At 38.7% G+C, this 18,430-nt stretch overlaps 1 protein-coding gene across 4 annotated transcripts in view; it reads left to right on the top strand.

The window, feature by feature from the left end:
• The window catches only part of LOC123755466 (uncharacterized), a 29,041-nt gene extending 11,439 nt beyond the window's left edge, over positions 1-17,602 (top strand). For 2 of the 4 annotated variants that reach the window (XM_045738178.2, XM_045738179.2), the window contains exons 4-16: positions 858-1,118; positions 3,803-3,892; positions 4,374-4,531; positions 5,077-5,380; positions 5,920-6,027; positions 7,706-7,794; positions 8,255-8,426; positions 9,050-9,271; positions 10,049-10,264; positions 12,774-12,939; positions 13,675-13,824; positions 15,164-15,270; positions 16,720-17,602. In XM_045738178.2, coding sequence (XP_045594134.1) covers positions 858-1,118; positions 3,803-3,892; positions 4,374-4,531; positions 5,077-5,380; positions 5,920-6,027; positions 7,706-7,794; positions 8,255-8,426; positions 9,050-9,271; positions 10,049-10,264; positions 12,774-12,939; positions 13,675-13,824; positions 15,164-15,270; positions 16,720-16,836 — 2,160 coding nt within the window. In that variant the 3' untranslated portion in view covers positions 16,837-17,602. The remainder of the gene's footprint in view (positions 1-857; positions 1,119-3,802; positions 3,893-4,373; positions 4,532-5,076; positions 5,381-5,919; positions 6,028-7,705; positions 7,795-8,254; positions 8,427-9,049; positions 9,272-10,048; positions 10,265-12,773; positions 12,940-13,674; positions 13,825-15,163; positions 15,271-16,719) is intronic. The other 2 variants (XM_045738180.2, XM_069327709.1) reach the window with 1 other exon arrangement.
• Positions 17,603-18,430: the final 828 nt, after the last annotated feature.

Raw genomic sequence — 18,430 nt, forward strand, 5'->3', positions numbered from 1 at the left:
CTACGGCTTTTTGGGGTTCAGTTCCCCGGTGAATTCTCCTGCCCTCACTCAACTTCTTCACAGACAACTCAACTCTGGGTTGGGGCTTTGTGACCAGCACTCACCACGCCAGGCAGGGTTGTTGGTCTCCTCCCTTTTGTTGGGCTTACAGTATGGTGCAGGGGTTTGTGGCCTACATTGGTAGAGTTCAGATTCCTCTGGGTTCCATACTTTTTTCAGGTTGTTTTCCCCACGGTGAGCTCCTTTCCCCTCCCTCCAAATGTGGGAGGTGGCAGCAGTGATTTGTTATGACTCTTTGACTTTCTGGATGCCTTTCCTGGCAAAGTGTCACTGTTCCCTGTGCCTTTGTGAAGGGGCCATGTTCTGGCTCTGGTCCCAGGTAGGCCTAATGATTTCACAGCTGATGCGACCTGGTAGTTGGGGACTATCTCGGGGCATAGCTCCAGGGAGCCACTGGAGTGTGAGCCCCAGTGGCACCCTGGAGTAGGCATTTCATTACATTCAGTGTGCAGTTTTTTAAATCATGGGAAGCATTTATAAGTTAAGCAAGCTGAGCAGTACTGTACTATATAATATGTTTTTAGTTAAGAATTTTGTAACTTTAGTACATGGTGAGTAGAAATTTCCTTTACATTCTAAAGTCATTCACTACTGATATAGATAATAGTCTAGTCTTGAAGTCTGGCATGGAGACCCATTTTACTGGGGCTCATGTAACAAGATGACTGTAATATTCTTTGAGTTAAGTGTCATTGTATATTGATGTACTGGCATTATTCATTTTCATTATTCATTTGTTAGAGTTTGTCAAAAATAATAGTCCATCTACTGATGCAAATTCATTGCCAATTTTCTAGGTTGCTCGTTATATGGGATTGCCACAGTCAACGGTCATGTCTGTAGTACAAGTTTTTAAGAAGGAACACCGAATACACAAGAAGACGGCCACAGGTCGCAAGCGACGCCTCACAACTGCCCAGGAATTCCATTTGTTTGAAATGTCACAAGAAAGAGACAACATATCAGTTGATGAAATTCGTACACGCTTTTTGCAGTCTTTCCCGGAATTTGGCCACATATCAAAAACTACTATCTACCGAACACTAGAAAGAGGAAAGGTATGTGTGATTTACAGTTGGCAATAATATCCATATTTAGCTATACAGTACACAGTAGTATTTATATTTCATTGGTGATGTGGATGCAGATAGGTACCAAGTAATATTGAAAAGTGTTAGGGCAGTGTACAGAAATAATAATCCTACTTGCTAATGTTCATATTAATGTTTGATTTCTGGGAGGGCCTCCTTGGCAGCTCCCTGTAGCTATGAAGGACTTGCCGAGGGACCCACCGGAAAGAAGCATTTCATTACATTCATTGCTGAATTTTTCTTCTGCTAGTTTTTTTTACTTTCATATTTAAACTAAAATACATCAGCACATATAAGTCTTGGGAAACTAGTATGCGAGTGTATCTGTTTGTGTTAAATGTTCATTCCTATGAGCAATTATTTCATCTGCATTGCAATATATTTGGTATTCAGTATTATATTTTGATAATACGTACTGTACTTAAGATCTTGTGGGTTATTTCTGACTTTTTCTTAAGACGTTGGGTCATAGGTTTTCTGTGATGGTGAATCCACTTCTCATATGACTAAAGTTATATAACCAGAATAGAATGCAATGAAACTCCTTTCTGGTACAGCCCCGGTGGCTCCCTGAAGCCATCTCACTAAGATGGCTTCACCTTACTAAGTTGCATCAGCCATAGAAGTCCTGTATGGCCTACTGGGGACCAGAGCCAGAACCTGGACTCCTTTACATAGGCACAGGGAGCAAGAGATTGTTACGATCACCCTCGCAGAAAACGTCCAGAAAGTAAACAAAATATTACAAATGCTTCCAAGGTTCATAGAAAACAAAACACCATAACAGCCAAATGGCTCCACAAACAATTCACTAAGATGGGGTCCTTCCTAGGTGCATGGGCCAGGCAAAGCACGAGACTCCAGTACACAGCCCTCACCCGCCTCTGGATCGGGCAATCTTGCCTAGCTGCACACATCTCCATCATCCCTGGCTGGTTGATTCTCCCGACTGTCTGTGGAGTGTGAACCAGGAGGATACTGTGGAATACCTTCTTTGCTGCTCCTGGTTTTATGGTGCAAATGTAGGGCTTCAGTGTGCCATTCATTAGTTACAAATATCCTGCCTTAGCGTTCCCATTCTCCTAGATGGGGCTGGTGAGAGGGATGACGACACCAAATATGAGATTCTTCACTATATATTTCGCTTCATCGGCCATGTCCATAGATTGTAGAGGCTATAGGGATCCCCCTCCTGTTACTCTATTTCTGTCACATTGCCAGAGTACATATGATCCTATGATCATCATTGCCCCTAAAGCAATGACAACAGCAATATTGACAACGACAACAATGAAGACGATGACAACATCAATATCGTCACCACCACTGTTGCCGCCGTCGATGTCGTGCTCATGATGTTCAGAAGTACACTGCTTCATCGGTGGTTTTTGGTAATATATCGTGGTCTGATATTTAGGTACAGGAGCTCTGGAGGTGTAACAAGTTCTTGACTGCAAGGTATCTTGTTAACGTTCCTGATCCCCTGTGACCTTGTGTTGCTGTGGGGCATCAGTCACAGCCATTAGTTTTGTCTTCGACTTGACACCTGCGTTGTTTCTGCCTCCCTGCTAAGTTACTCTATTTTTGTCCTTCTCTGAGGGTAGTTAGCATCAGGGAGCCAACAGGGCTTCTCACAGAAAACCAGTGTTGCATGTAATGAACAACGAGTTTATGGGTGAGCCCCGTAGACTCCCTGACATCCTCCCTCCCTCCGGTCAGCAGTTTTACATCATTCTAGAACTGACCGGAGTTGGCCCAGCAGACCTGGGCTGGCTCCCTCCTTCCCACAACGAGGGGGAGGTGCCGCTAACTAGCGGGTGGGCTGGTTTGATGAAGTTTTGGTTGTTTGCTTTCTTTTTGTTTGTTTGGGTTTTTCTTTTTCTTTTTTTGAGTTCTTTGTACATTTTGCAGGCTGGGGTTTTGTGTTAAACCATGCAGTGTTTTAAAAATTTAATTCATGCAGTGGTTTATTTTGATATGCTACCTCTGGGTGCCTTCCCTCGATGATGGCAGAGACGATGGACTTTATCTTTAAAGTATGTGTGGGCCATTACTGCCTGTGCCTCTCTGAGGGGACCAGGTTCTGGCTCATGGTCCCCGGTAGGCAACAAGAACTCTGCGACTGATGACTCAAAGAAATATGGCACTTGATCAGTATAATAGCTTCAGGAAGTCGATGGGGCTCCCCACAGAAAATACACAGAAAATGCTCATGCCCAAAATACACATTATGAAATGTGGAATAGAAAATAGGCAACACACTACTTATAAACTATGTGGAAAAGCCTACCTGTAGTTAGTCTCAAGCGTCCTTATACATTTATACTGTACTCTTGACCTGGGGCCAGACTTGTTTGGTACAATTTCTCAAAATTTATTTCAGGGAAAATATTTGTGTACAGTATTTTTTAAATTTTGTCAATCTATTTTGGATTAAATAAAGTTTAGAGCTGTTAAGTTAAATAAAGCTAAGAGAAGTCATAAGGCAATATAGGAAAAGCATATTGCTTTCCACTTACAAATTCAGATGCCAATCCTCACACATTTTCTGACCCTGTAGGGTTGACTGGCTTCCGGAGTATCTTGACCCTAGCAGAAGACTCCACAGCCTGGCTATCAAGACAGCTTACATTTCACCTTTTAATTTTCAGAAAGGGTTAATAGGTATGGATCCTCCTCCTGAGCGCTATTTAGAACCTATTGAGCGGTACTGGGGACCAAAGAAGAGAGGCAGGCCTAGAGTAAGTGTTCTTCCGTGTTCTGCTGTAAAGTTTAAGAATTTAAATTTTTAACCTAAATTTTTGTAGTGACTTCATATGTCTGGTTTACAAGATCTAAGACAAAATGCATTGACTGTTAAAACAATATTTCATGAATTTAGATGATTTATGGTGTTTTAATATACTGTATAGGATTACATCTGGAATTATAACAATGGTGCTTGCAGTCTGATATTTGCTATTTTAGTATTGAGTCTCTGATAAATACAACAGAATCATAAGTACTGTATTCAGTATTATGTATTAAATGCTGAAAGGATACAGTACCAGTGGTGGTGTTCTAAGGGATTTTTTAAGATTAAATTTTGTGTATATTCATAAAAACATATTCATGTATTATCCTTGTACTGTACTAAGGAAACTACAGTGTAAATTGCAAAGATATATATTTATTAAGGAATTACGTTCTCTATAGGTATTATTATGGAGTCCTTACTTCCAGAAGGCAGGGATTGGGCCAGAGTCATCAACCAATCACAGTTTACTGGAGCCAAATGTTAGTATAATGGAGGAAACAGGACCCATTGAAACTACATCAGACAAGGATATTAGCAGGCAAAGACGTTCACTCTCTATTGCGGAAAGAGAGATGATTATCAGGCAAGTTATGTGATTCATGTATGCATCTGTTTTGACATGGTTACTCACATGTCTAGAGACTGTTTCTGTGTATAGGTACAAAACAACAACCCTGCGATCAACTTAAGCTGTTGGTAGTTAGCTGTGCAGAGCACTATATATACATGGCTCTTTCTTTGAAATTCAAATATTGCTTGTTAGAGGTTATTTGAGTGAAGGTGAATGTCATTTGGAACTTTTAAAAATTAGCCAGCATCTCCCTAACCCCCATACATGGCACTGCCAGGGTGCTGATGATGAAGGATGCATTAATTCTGGCTAGTCTGCCGAGTTCTTCGGGAAGTGGTATTTTTTTATGAGAGTTGCAACACTATCTTGCTTGGATGAGAGTTTTTCATGCACACTCTGCCTTATTTTTATTCATAGCATATACAGTTATATACTGTATATTTTATATTACACCTTGAATATTTAACCTATTGAATTGAAACTATTATCGTCTTACAGTATAAGTGAGGATATATTAAGACCATGTACTGTATAATGGTTTATTTGTGCTTTTCCAGTCTTTTCTTCAATGAAAATAGAACAATTAGAGAGGTAGCAGACTTCATGCACTTAGCCAAGTCAACTGTGTCATCCGTTGTTCAAGTATTCAAAAAGGAGCACAGAATTCAAAGAAAAACATCAACAGGTCGTAAAAAAAAATTATCGGATGAACACGAACAAATGATTATGGACATTCTGTCCCAGAAGGAAGATATTACCATAGAAGAAACAAGAAATAGATTCCTCTCCCTTAATCCTGAAGTTCCTAATATCAGCAAGAGTACAATTTATAGAATAATGGAAAACTGTCAGTCTAAGTTGGTAAGTGTAATAGTTTTTCTAATATTATAATGTACTTTAATATTTGAAATTCTAAATTTCTTGAAAGGAAAAGTTATTTAAAGGAGATAATTGCCTTAGGCTTGAAGACTTACTAATTACAGTGAGTGAGTTTTAGTACAGATTGGTTTTCAAAAGGGTTGAGTTATGCAATAATTTTATGAAAGAAGAAATGATAATAATAGAGTAAGAATTTTCCACCATGGTTTATCACTTAGGAGGGCATCTGCAAATGTATATAATTGCATAATTAACCACTCGATCGGTGATTAGTTTGTTGTTATCTATTGCACAAAATAAGTTGGTGTATACCAAATGTTATTTGGTATCTTCCTGATGTAAGCAGGGCAGACAATAATAGACAACTGAATGCGATGAGAAAAATTCTTTTGTAAAATACAGTACCAATTCTTCATTGGTATGAAACTAGTTAAGGCAAGATCTTGCTTGTATAATGTTACCTGTGCCTAATACAAGTGAAAAGCTAATAATGACCTCTGAACTGGATATTATAATTGCAGAGAGCAAGATCCGACATGGAAGTGTTTGTTGGTACCTTCGTCCATTCCACAGAAGACAGTCCTATGGTCATTCTTACTGATATGGTTATGGGAGTTCTCAACACAAAGGTAAGATGGGAGTGACCTGTTTATTTGTTCTCAGTCCCAATTCCTAGAATGCAAGATAGTGATGATCAAGTACAGTTTACCCAAATGTATGTACAGTATGTAATTACCTATCTGTAATTATCCAAGTGTCGTTACAGGATGAGAGCTACACTCGTGGTGTCCTGTCTTCCCAGCAATCTTTGTCATATAATGCTTTCAAACTACTGACAGTTTTGACCTTAAACCACCACCTCACTAAACATGTTCCAGCTGCCTACCACTCTGTTTGAAAAAGTGAATTTTCTAATATTTTCTCAGCAGCTTTGTTTAGTTAGCTTTAATCTATGATCTCTTATTCAGGAACTTCCAAGTCTCAACAATCCTTCTTCATCAATTTTGTCGATTTCTGTTACTACATTATTTTGTATGTAGAGATCGTATCTCCTATTTTCTTCTATCTTCGCCTCTGCTGTTTGTGTTTGTGTGCATGCACTTTTATAAATAAGAACATACACAATGAAAGGAGTAGATAAGAACACACTGTGCAGAGTTACATTAATGCAAGAGTGGGAAATGAGAAAGTGGCTGACATTTTAGAGAGAATTTTTGTATAATTTTGCAGAAAACAGAATGTTTTTGCCAAACACCTTAATAGGACCTAAAAAAGTCATAAATATACTTGGAGAATAAATGTGAGGATTGAAAGTAAACGAAAAACTTTCATATATTAAGTAATAGTAGATTCAAGAATTTAGATGAAAGTACCTGCAGTAAATACCACAGTAGTAAGGGAAATTCTGTTGTATTTTCCAAAATAATGACAGGGACTAGTGGGAATATAAACCATGGAGGGCAGGATGAGGTTAGGTGTGAAGCTGTTGAAAGAGGAGGGATTCTATGAGTATGAAAAGAAGTCACAATAAGTAGGAGAAATATCATTGAGGACTTTACAAAAGATGTGATAATTTATGAACTGTCCCTTGGCTGCTCTCTTAAGCAAGCTCACTTAATGTTCCATTGGGCAAGGTCACATTTTGCACCAGCACAGTGGGATTACTGTACAGTATTTCAAAATTGCCTAGCCTTATGCTAGGAACGCACTAGAGACTGATTTGATCCAGCCACACAGGGGGGACTGCCAAGTAGTGCCTTGACAATGCAGTGGTCTACATTGTTGGCTCACTATTAAGGGTCCCTGGTTTGATCCCAAGGCTGGACAGATATGGTTGGGCATGTCTCTTTCCACTTGATGCCTCTGTTCACCTAGTAGTAGTCACCTGGGGAGTTAGATAATTGTTGTGGGTTACACTCTGGTGAAGGTAAGAAGCTGGCAAAGGGAAACCTCAATGAGTTTAAATATGTTACAGGCTTCTTTCTCCCTAACTACTAGTTTCCCAGCTGGCCACCTTCACTTGCTTGCAGCACCCTAGCCAACACCAGGATCCCTAGTATTATGCGTATTATATTCCTCCTGGTAGGCCTGTACAAGTCTCAGTGGGTCTGGTACAATCTGTAACCCATTTCATAAATGTTTTGTATTTGAGATACGATGATGTAGGAAGTCAGTGATACCTCTCTTAATTGTACAATATCATACCACTTAGTGGTTTTTAGTTATATTGGGAATTACTTTTAATCTTGAAGTGGAATGTCCATTCTGCATTTCCAGTGCTTTGGCAATCATTCATTTCTTTTACAGATTGAGTTTATGGAGAGTTTGGAGGAGCTGGATCATCTAAAGGCAGAGTATGGCTTCACAGACTCTAATATTCACTATATGACTCCAAGGTGAGTGTAACAGACTCTTCACTCGCAAATGCAGAGGTTTAATTTCTTTATTGACTTGGCATAAAATACTTGTGAAATATATTAATAGCATTCATCAATTTTTAATAAGGTTGTATGACTGAGAAAGTTTGCTAGAGCTTGCTAAATACACACATTGTTTGATTAACTTGCTTAAAAATATAATTCTTAATTTTTTTGTGAATGAACTTTCAACACATTAACAACCTTGAAGATGCCTATTTTCGTAGATCACTAGTCCATGGCCAAGCATTACTTTATCAACAACTTTACTCTTGTTATGATATATTCTACAAGGAGATTAACTTTTCATTATTATTTGGAGGAATGTGTTGCTCTTATATCAGTGATGAAATTTCATTACAAATTAAGAATGAATGCACCAGTTGGCTGTATTGTTTACAGTATCTGGAATTAGTATGCATCTTTCTCCCCACAACAGTCAATTTATGATGCCAGGAATGATAGACACGCACATCCATGCATCGCAGTTCCCCAACAATGGTGTAGCTATGGATTTGCCGCTGCTTGAATGGTTGCAGACGTACACTTTCCCAACTGAAGCCAACTTCTCTGACACCCTCTTTGCCAGAGAGGTTTATAGCAAAGTAGTGGTGAGTATTGCATGCTTTTAATCTGATAAATTTTCTGACATATTTTCTGTACACTATTCATAGGCACATACAGTATTGCATTCACTATATCCTTATGTACAATACAGTGCATACAAGTTTCTTTGGTAGAGCAAATTAAAAGTGTATTGAAGTGTGTAAGAGAAGATTGTTAAAAATGCAGGTGGAAAAATAATTGTGGTAGAGATTGAAATTTTGTGAGTGAAATAAATGTGAATGAAGAAGGTCCAGAAGTGGTAGATGAGCTTAAATACCTCGAGATGTGGGATTATTTCAACAGGAATTTTTTCATTTAACTTAAGAGTAGTCAATTCAGGGAAAGAAAAGGCCGGGATTTTTAATGCTTGTGCAATAATAGTCATGGTTTGGAAAACTAAGACCGGAATAGATGGGGCCAGAAGTCTGCATGTAGATTAAGTAAAGTGGATATAATGTAAGATTTATGAGAGCATACCAAGCAATGGAAGTTTCATTACACTCTATGCTCCTTCTTGCACGTAAAATAAACTACAATGTATAATAATACTCGGTAAATGTGAATGATCAATCATTGATTTTCTAAAATGTAAGTAAATGTTGACCTTTCTTAATTTTGTTTAATTAAGGAACGATTGTTACGTAATGGAACAACAACTGCTGCATACTTCGGAACTATTCACCTTGAGGGTTCCAAAATTTTAGCCGATGTAGTACACGACAAGGGACAGCGTGCTCTCATTGGTAAGGTGAATATGATGCGCAACTGTCCTGAATATTACCGTGAGCTGAGTGTGCAGGAGTCTATCAGAGATACAGAAGAGTTTATCCGTTACATTAGGAGTATTCAGGTAAGGTTGGTCAGTTAAGGTTAAATGTATTTTAGTTCTTTCAGAAGTGTACTCAAAGCTATTTCATTCACTGAGATATAGTTTAAGCAATTTAGTGTAACATATTTTAACTTCATTTATCTGTATTATTTCATGCTAGAAGATTTCCAAATTAACCTAGAATGTATACAACGATTCTATCCCATTGCATATTTTTTAAATTACAAAAATTAAGTTATAACACTGGTTGCCAAGCCTTCAGGAATCACATCAGGACTCGGAGACCCACCTGAGCCTACTGGAAGTAAGGACTAGAATCCAACTCTCAAGGGTAATGATCAGTTACCTTGTCTGCCTCAGGGATTATTTCTGTTATTTCAAGCAGCTGCTTGTTTTGTTTCATCTAAATTTCTGATGTTTTCTCTCAGTTTTAGTATGTTTCTACTTTAGCATGTTTTCAAATACTGGTCCTCGCTCTTGGTAGGTCAGGGTGGGTCTCAGAGGCCTGGTGTGACTTCTAAGGCTTGGTTATACCAATGCATAAGCTCTGGGAAGCTACTTAAGAAACCCTCCAAGCAAATTATGCAAATCTAAGAATTTTGTAAAAATTAGCTGTGATTACTTTAAATAAATTCAGTTGTTGAATTTTCACAGAACTAATGATTGTGTAAGGGATGCTCTGAGATATTTGTTGATTGAAAGAAGCAGCATAATGAATAGAAATATTGGTAAGCTGGATGTAGTATTTTGATTTTCCTAGTGTTAAACTTTACTGATTGATATGTGGTATCTTTACAGTCTCCACTAGTACAACCAATTGTCACTCCTCGGTTTGCTCCCACCTGTCCAGAGGATCAGCTGGCATCATTAGGGCAACTTGCAAACAAATATGGCTGTCATATTCAGAGTCACTTGTGTGAAACCCAGCCCGAGTGTAATTGGGTTAAAGAACTTTTTCCATGGGCCAAGTCTTACACCGATGTATATGACAGCATGAGACTACTCAGTGAGAAGGTAAGTGGTTTCATATCTATAATTGCAGTGTTTAAAGCAAACTAAATTGTTTAAACTTATGGTCCAAGCAAATATGGTTCAGTGTTTCCTAAACTGTCATGAATGAGCCAACTGCAAATTACCCTTTTTGAGAGCTTATGAGAAACAAATGTCTGGTATTTAACCCTCCTTTTCCCACACCTCGTCCATAATTATACACACATTGACAAAATCAAATAGTGATGTTCCGTGAAAGTTTAAAGAAAGTGAAAATGTAATACAGGCCAAGTCAGCCAAGAAGCTGGAGATAACTGATAATGATGGTGGGAAGCTGACTGCAGTTTCATAAAAGCTTGGTAATCTTTGACTGCTTGTATTAGTCCAGTTAACATTCAGAGGCAGTGAATTCTTCTACTGGGAGTGTAGCTTGGCCAGCTCTGTAGGGGAAGGGAGGCATCATTTTGGCAGTGGAGGTAGTAGTAGTCCATGATGCTGGGAAACATGTGTGCCCCAGATTGACTGCACATGGTGTACTATGAGGACTTGATTACTCTGTTTAATTGTCTTTGGTCAGTTGGGCCCTTGCATCCCTAATTGGTCACTCTGTGGTGATCAATTAGGTGAACTGGCAGATGTCCCAGTTCCATCCAGGTGTACACAGGTGTTGAGGAAGTGTAGCTCCTTAGGGCTAGATTCCACCGTAAAACCCAAATCTGGGTGGACACCATTAGCTCATGTGTGAAACCTTTTGACCTGTACTTCCCCACCTGCCACTACAAAAATATTATCAATAACATTTTGTTGTGGTTGTTTCTTATTTGACATCTCGTGCCTGATACTGTTGCCTCTTTGTCATTCAGCATTGGCAGAGCCACTGTTGCAGGCAGTCTGCATCATTACCTCCTCAGCACCATTCCACAAGCAGCCTTAGGCATTTTTTCACATGTGACCTGCTCATGTTCCTCTTGAGCTGTCCTGGTTGCTCAAGCATGCCCTCCCTTTTCTCTCTTCTTGGTTTCCAGCTTCCTCTTGAGTCAGGGATATCTTTGTCAAGGTGGTGTCTGCTGGCTCTTACCTCCGAATGTCAGGCTGGAGAGTTGTGTGCACTTTTCCTGAGATGAGAGTTTTGCCCTCTTGACCCTGTTAGGCATGTTCTTCATCAGCAGCCATTTCCTTCTATTCTGACAAAGAACAAATTGGCAGGCTTCCAGAGGGAGCCTACCAATTTGGTGATTAATGATTAGTTGGTTCATCTGGGGATGTGTCATTTGTTGTGTTCAGTAATGGCTCTTTGCCACTACTTTCATGCCCCCAATTTTACCTCGGTGGTTGCCTTATTGGTTGCTATTGTTACCTTGATCCCCTTTTCCAAGATTCACATTTCTCTGGTTGTCTAACCATCCTGCAGTCTGTCCTTGTGCCCGTGATGTTTACAGATATGCTGCACTAGCAGCATTGTTTACTAACTTTTACTAGGTTGGTATTCAGACTTGTGGGTTTTGGCAGTCTATCAGAGTCTTGGCGGCTCGATATTTAGTCCATGTCCCTGGGCCTAGTTGTTTCTGTGTTGCTTTGGGCCATGTTCCCCCAGCCTTGTGTTGACTTCACCTTAGTACCTGCCATCTCTCCTCCTCCCTCATGAATGCCTTGTTTTTATTTTTCATGGTTAGTCAGCTTCAGGGGGCCACCAAGGAGCTCCTCAAGAAAACTAGCTTTTTAATGCAGTGAAACCTCTCTTTCTGGTAGAGCCCCATGGGTTCCTTGACTCACTCTCTTCCAGGTAGTTGGTTGGTGGTTATGAAACTTCATCTGCTCCAGAACTGACTTGGAAATGTTGGTGGAGGGCTGGGATTCTAGGCTCCCTAGTTCTAAATGTTTTGGTTATTTCATATCTTAGTAATGCTTTGCTGACTTTCTGGATTCTTTCCCAATGGGGGTGGCAAAATGTCACTTGCTCTCTGCCTTTATGAGAGGGGGCCAGGTTCTGGCTCTGGTCTCCAGTAGGCCAAACATAATTCTCGCAACTGATGTGGCCTAGTAGATAGGAGCAATTTCAGTGAGATAGCTCCAAGGAGCCATTGGGGCTTTACCAGAAAGAGGCATTTCATTACATTCATTGCTGGTTGTTTAGTTCATGATTGGCTATGAATACGTAAAGGATCACGAGTGAGGTTACTAGTACAAGTATTCTCTAGTTTTGTTTAGAAATTCAAACATCAGTTGATGAATTTACTAAATATAAGCAGTAAATATGTACTACCCAAGTACTGCAGTTTAAATATGTACAGTACTGTAAATTTTTGAGGTTGTCATTTAAAAAAAAAATAATATCTGGATTTAGTTTCATTATGTATTTGTATCATTTTAGGTATACTATTTATTTGTAATATGTAAATATGTATTTAGTGTAAAGATTTTTTTATGAGAGCTCCAATTCTCTGTAGTTCCTAATGAAATTTTATGAACTTTTCTTGGCAGTGCTGTAATATATTCTAAAATCATAAGGAATCTTTTTAATTTTTGCCTACAGTCTGTAATGGCTCACTGTATATGGTTAGCAGATGAAGAGATCTACACACTTCGTGAACGAGGGGTTGGCATCGCCCATTGTCCAAATTCTAATATATCTATACGATCTGGCCTTTGTGACATACGTCGTCTCCTGAATCATGGCCTTAAGGTTGGCCTTGGTACTGGTAAGTTAAAGACGATAGTCGAGTAGTTTTCAATAGACTATAATGCATTGGGAATAATATAAGAGCAAGAAAATACCTAAAAATCTAACCAGAGTTTATGAAATTTATTATCTGAGCTGTACACAAGATTGCTTCTTTAGGCAAGATCCTACTGCTCTCTGGATAGGATAAGGATCAGTCTGACAGGTTAACATTGAGCACTGATCTGGTCAGAAACAAATCAAACTGCTGCTAGACATTGGAGAATACTCAATTCAGCCAGAATATGCACATAAAAGTGGAAGCTCTGTCGGTAAAGATGTGGGTGGTTGAACGTAAAAGTGAGCCAGCTTACATACATAAATACATGCATGCATGCATACATTCATATATGCATGCATACATACATACATTCATGCATGCATGCATACATACATACATACATTCATGCAGGGAAAAGTTGAATGGTTTCTCTAGTCTTTTGTATGAATGCATGCAGTTGCTTGGTGATGAAATGAGATACTTTACACAGTCTTTCCCTCCATTAAACTATGTGGTAAGACCATTTCAAAGTTCCTTGTCAGTGCAAGCAGAAAGTTTACTAGTTTACTAGCATAGTGTCCTGGATGAACTCTGGCCTTGGTAAGGGCAGCAATCGAAAGACTGCTCAAACAGTAGGGTTTTATTTGCTCAAAGTCCTACAGTAATACATGGTAAGGTATGTAAGACTAATCTAAATTTCTCTCATATCCACAGACTGTTCTGGTGGATATAGTTCCTCTGTGTTAGATGCTCTTCGTCAAGCACTCCAGGTTTCCAATGTACTAGCATTGGATCGTGATCAAGATTACCAGCGGCTTACCTTCAAAGAAGCATTTCGTATGGCAACTCTGGGAGGAGCCAAAGGTAACCATTTTTTTTTTAGGTTGAATGTTACGGTTGATATATTGCATGTTCTCTCTCATTAGCAGTAACTGAAAGTTGCTAGGAAGATAGGATACCGTTAATTGATAAATGGAATTATTTTGCTATGTGTAGAGAGTACTGAGATATTCCTTCATTGATATTAAGATATTAACCACTGTGCTGCGCCAACCGAAAAAACTCGGTCTGTGGGGAAACTGCGCCAACCGAGAAAATACCTTTTGAATAATTCATACCCATTTAAAATGTGTGCGCGGTAGGTTGTGTACGAAATGTACTCTTGGGACCTCCAGTGAGAGGCAGTCATCTTGGAAAAAATTACCAGAATGCCCTAGGGCTGCTGGCTGGGTTAGTACTGAGTGTTAGCAACCATGGGTGGCGCATGTGCCTCTGGCTCCCAAACACCTGTCCAACGCGGTGTTGAAAGATCGCTCTGTCAGTGAAATTCAGACCTTATTTTTGAAGAATATAAGGGTCATGATATTGATCAAGCTAGGCGCAATAAACACCTAACACAAAGGTCAGATGCAAGTGATACAGCTAAGATGAGGACGATACAGCGAGCGTATCCAGTTGTAGCTCTTGAGCGCCATCCTTGTCATCTCCAATTTTTATAGATGATACATAGATGAATCATTTTCTGGGTTCAGTGATGATGCATCTGATACAAGTAACATACATACATTGCCCCTACACATATGGGGCATAACTGGCCGACCTCTCACAGTGTTCAAAAAGAGAACTCGCCAAGCACCTTCAAATGATATCTAATCAAATCAAAGTGACTCATGAATCAGGCTGCAAGCAGACATATCAAACAACCTGGGGAATCAGACCAGCAACTGGGCTTTGGGGACCTTGATCCCTGGAATCTTCAGCAGGTAGGTAGGTAAGATTAATATATGCTGTACAGAGGGTTGTTCTAATGGAAGTAGCACTTATGTTGGAATTAATAACGATACAGTATAAACAAATATTGTAGTTTAAAATATAAATGGAAATTCACTACAGATGTGTAAAGTCACCAAAGCCAGTTAACATATTCAGAACTAAAGCAGCATATAATAAGGTAATTATGGAGTATGAATGATGTATTGACATTCTCATTTTTAACTGTCATTATTGAATATTGAATTTTTTTTTTTCCATTTGTTTGCGCAAGAATGACAATGAACTGTGCTGCATGTATTCTCAGGATCAGTACATGTCAACACGCAATACACTGGTGCTATCAGATTGGGCCAGTATTTTTGAGGCTGTTCTGTTTAAACATTATTTTGTATAAGAGTTATTTTCTGATTGTTGTTGTCAAAATTTTCAGTATTAAACATGGAGGACCGCATTGGAAATTTTGAAATTGACAAGGAGTTTGATGCTTTGCTCATTGACGTATCTGCACCTGGATCAGCCGTTGATATCTTCAGTAAGGTAATATACAGATAATGTTTAGTTATTGTCTGTCTATATATACAGTATTTTGTATGAAAGAAAACATACTTTAAGCTTGTGAAAAGTTTAATTGTGAACATGTTCATTCTGCTTCTCCCAAACGTATAACTTTTCAAATCACCCAGAGGGATCTCGAGTACAGTTTGGTAAAATAACACACTGGTGTCACAGAGGCTGTAATGCCCTTCATTACAGCCTCTGAAGTTTCATTAAGCATCAATAACGTGCTTGGGAGATGGAATATATTCAGGTAAAACAAACAGGAGCTCTGTCTGTTCGTAAACTCAAATATTTCAAATTCCTAGCAACAAAACACTTGTGACTGCCTATATGAACTCTGATCACCTGTCAGCCAATCACTGCATCATCACCAGATGGCAGCACCTTACCTGGCCTCAAGTACATCTGTTCAGAACCATCCCATATATATCCTGCCAAGCAAAAGATGCTCTAGGCATAATAAAGGAAGCATTTCACAAATTGAAAGTATATTTTCTAAGCCAATTATTTTTACTGGTCCCATAGATATATCTAATGAAAGTTATCATCTTGGTTTATTTTTAAAGAAGTAAGAATGTTAAAAAAGATGATCACAGGAAACCATTGCAGTAAACAAGATATGCAAGAACAAATGACAAATTGTGCATTGTTACGTTCACTTCCCCGACCCTCCATAAATTACAGTGTAGATTAAAGTTTCTACAGATACAAATTTAGCATATTATTTAAAAATCATTTCCTATTTTATAAGTTACATAGCAAAATTCCATAAAAAGAAGCTTAATCACAATGAGGTATACCTATCATTATATTGGATTTCTGGGGGGAGCCCATTGTCACTCCCTGAAGCTATATGCTGAGATTGTTACCATCTACTGGGTCTCCTCAGCTGTATAGTTTTAGAGGCCTACCGGGGACCAGACCCAGAGTCCAGACATCTCAGAGGCACAGGGAGAGGTGACATTTATTTTTGCCACCTTACAGGAAAAGGCAACCAGAAAGTCAGCTAGTCAAAATAAACTATTGTTGGATTCGAAAGTAGTAATTCTCAAAACCTCAAACCTCAAAAACCGTTGAGCCTCCAAACCAGCCAAAAGAACTTCCCTAACCATGTAAACAGTTGAAGTTGAAGCCAGTAGGTTTTTTTTTCACTTGCTGCGTTTCTGGTTGCCTTCCCTGGTGGTGGTATAAATAAATGCATAAATGTCACTGCTCCATGGTCCTCTGTGAGGGGGGGGGGGCCAGGTTCTGGCACTGGTACCCAGTAGGCCTATGGAACTCTGTGGATGATGCGACCTAGTAGTTGGTACCCATATCAGTATGATAGCTTCACAGAACAACTGGGGCTCGCGCCCAGAAATTGGTGTTTCATTAAATTCAATGTTAGTTTTTATATTATAATACAGCAAAATAAATGGTTGTTTTCAGGATACAATAGAAGATAAAATTCAGAAGTTTATATATACCGGTGACGATCGTAACATAGCCCGTGTGTATGTGGCGGGACACAGAATCTTGGACCTACACAACAAGAACCTTCACTAATTTCTTCAAAATTGTTAAAACTAAGTATATTAATCTTAATATGCAAGTGGTAATATTAATTGGTTATACCTAATAAGGATGTATTGAGGCAAGCTGGTCATACTGCCTAGTCAATGGAATCATGACTTTAAGCTTGTTCAGAACTCTGAAGGTTTCCAATATACTATCCAGCAAGCATGCTCTTAGGTGCCATGTCTTATTTTAGAAAAGTTATTATTTTACTAAAATGAATTGATAGTGATAAATATTGTATATAGTTGAAAGTGATCTATAAATACATTTGATAAATACATTACTGTATAGACCTCGTAAATATAAGTCTCCTACATTAGGATTGATGTTTACTAGCTTGTGGCAGGAGGAGCTGTTGCATCTAGGTAATACAGTATTTGTAAAAGATTTGAAATATTGCAGATATATTGCATTTTATTTTAATAAATTAGATATACTGATTCATGACATACATTATGTATAAGTGATTTTGTGCATACATACACAAATATATGTATATATGTGTATGCACACATGCGCACACACATACACAAAGTAGTGGTAGACGGTTGGAACAAATTAAGTGCGAAGGTGGTGGAGGCCAAAACCGTCGGTAGTTTTAAAACGTTAAACAACAAAGTACTGGGAAGACGGGACACCAGGAGCGTGGCTCTCATCCTGTAGCTACACTTAAGTAATTACTTAGGTAATTACAAGTAGTTTCCTGGTAGATAAAATGATCTAACAGAAGGAATACAGAATTATATGAACATGTCTGCTGATGATGCTAAGCTACTAGGAAAGATAAAAGATCTAAATGATTTTCATGCCCTTCAAATTGATGTAGATAAAATAAGTGCTTGGAGCATCATGTGGCAAATGGAATTCATTGTGAATAATTGCCATGTTATGAATCGGGTAAAATAGACCACACACAACCTACAAATTATGTGGAAAGGACTTAAAGAACTCTAACAAAGAAAAAGATCTAAAGGTGGTTTTGGATAGTAGACTGTCACCTGAGGAACATATACAAGACATTATGAGAGGAGCATATGCATCGCTTTCTAACTTCAGAATCACTTTTAATTACACGGATGATGCTAAAGACACTGTTCATGACTTTTCTGACACCAAAATTGTAATATACAGCAGTTAAATGGTGCCCATATCTCAAGTAGCACATCAATAAACTGGAAAAGCTGCAAAGGCATGCTACAAAATGGCTTCCAAACTGAAAAAGAAGAGTTTTGAAGATATGCTAGAGGCATTAAATATGCTAAAGTTAGGAGATAAAAGAGAAAGGTGATATGATCACCACTAAATAATAACAGGCATTGACCAAATTGACAGAGGAACTCCTGAAACTAGCAACTTCAAGAACAAGAGGTCACAGATTCAAGCTAAAGAAACAAAGGTGCCAAAAAAAATTAGAAAATTTTCTTTTACAACCAGTGGTAGATGGTTGGAATAAGTTAAGTGAGAAGGTGGTGGAGGCCAAAACCGTTAGTAGTTTCAAAGTGTTATATGACAAAGAGTACTGGGAAGGCGGGACACTATAAGCGTAGCTCTCGTCCTGTAACTACACTTAGGTAATTACTCG

This window comes from Procambarus clarkii, chromosome 20 (assembly GCF_040958095.1).
Source record: "Procambarus clarkii isolate CNS0578487 chromosome 20, FALCON_Pclarkii_2.0, whole genome shotgun sequence".
NCBI classification, from domain to species: Eukaryota; Metazoa; Arthropoda; class Malacostraca; order Decapoda; family Cambaridae; genus Procambarus; species Procambarus clarkii.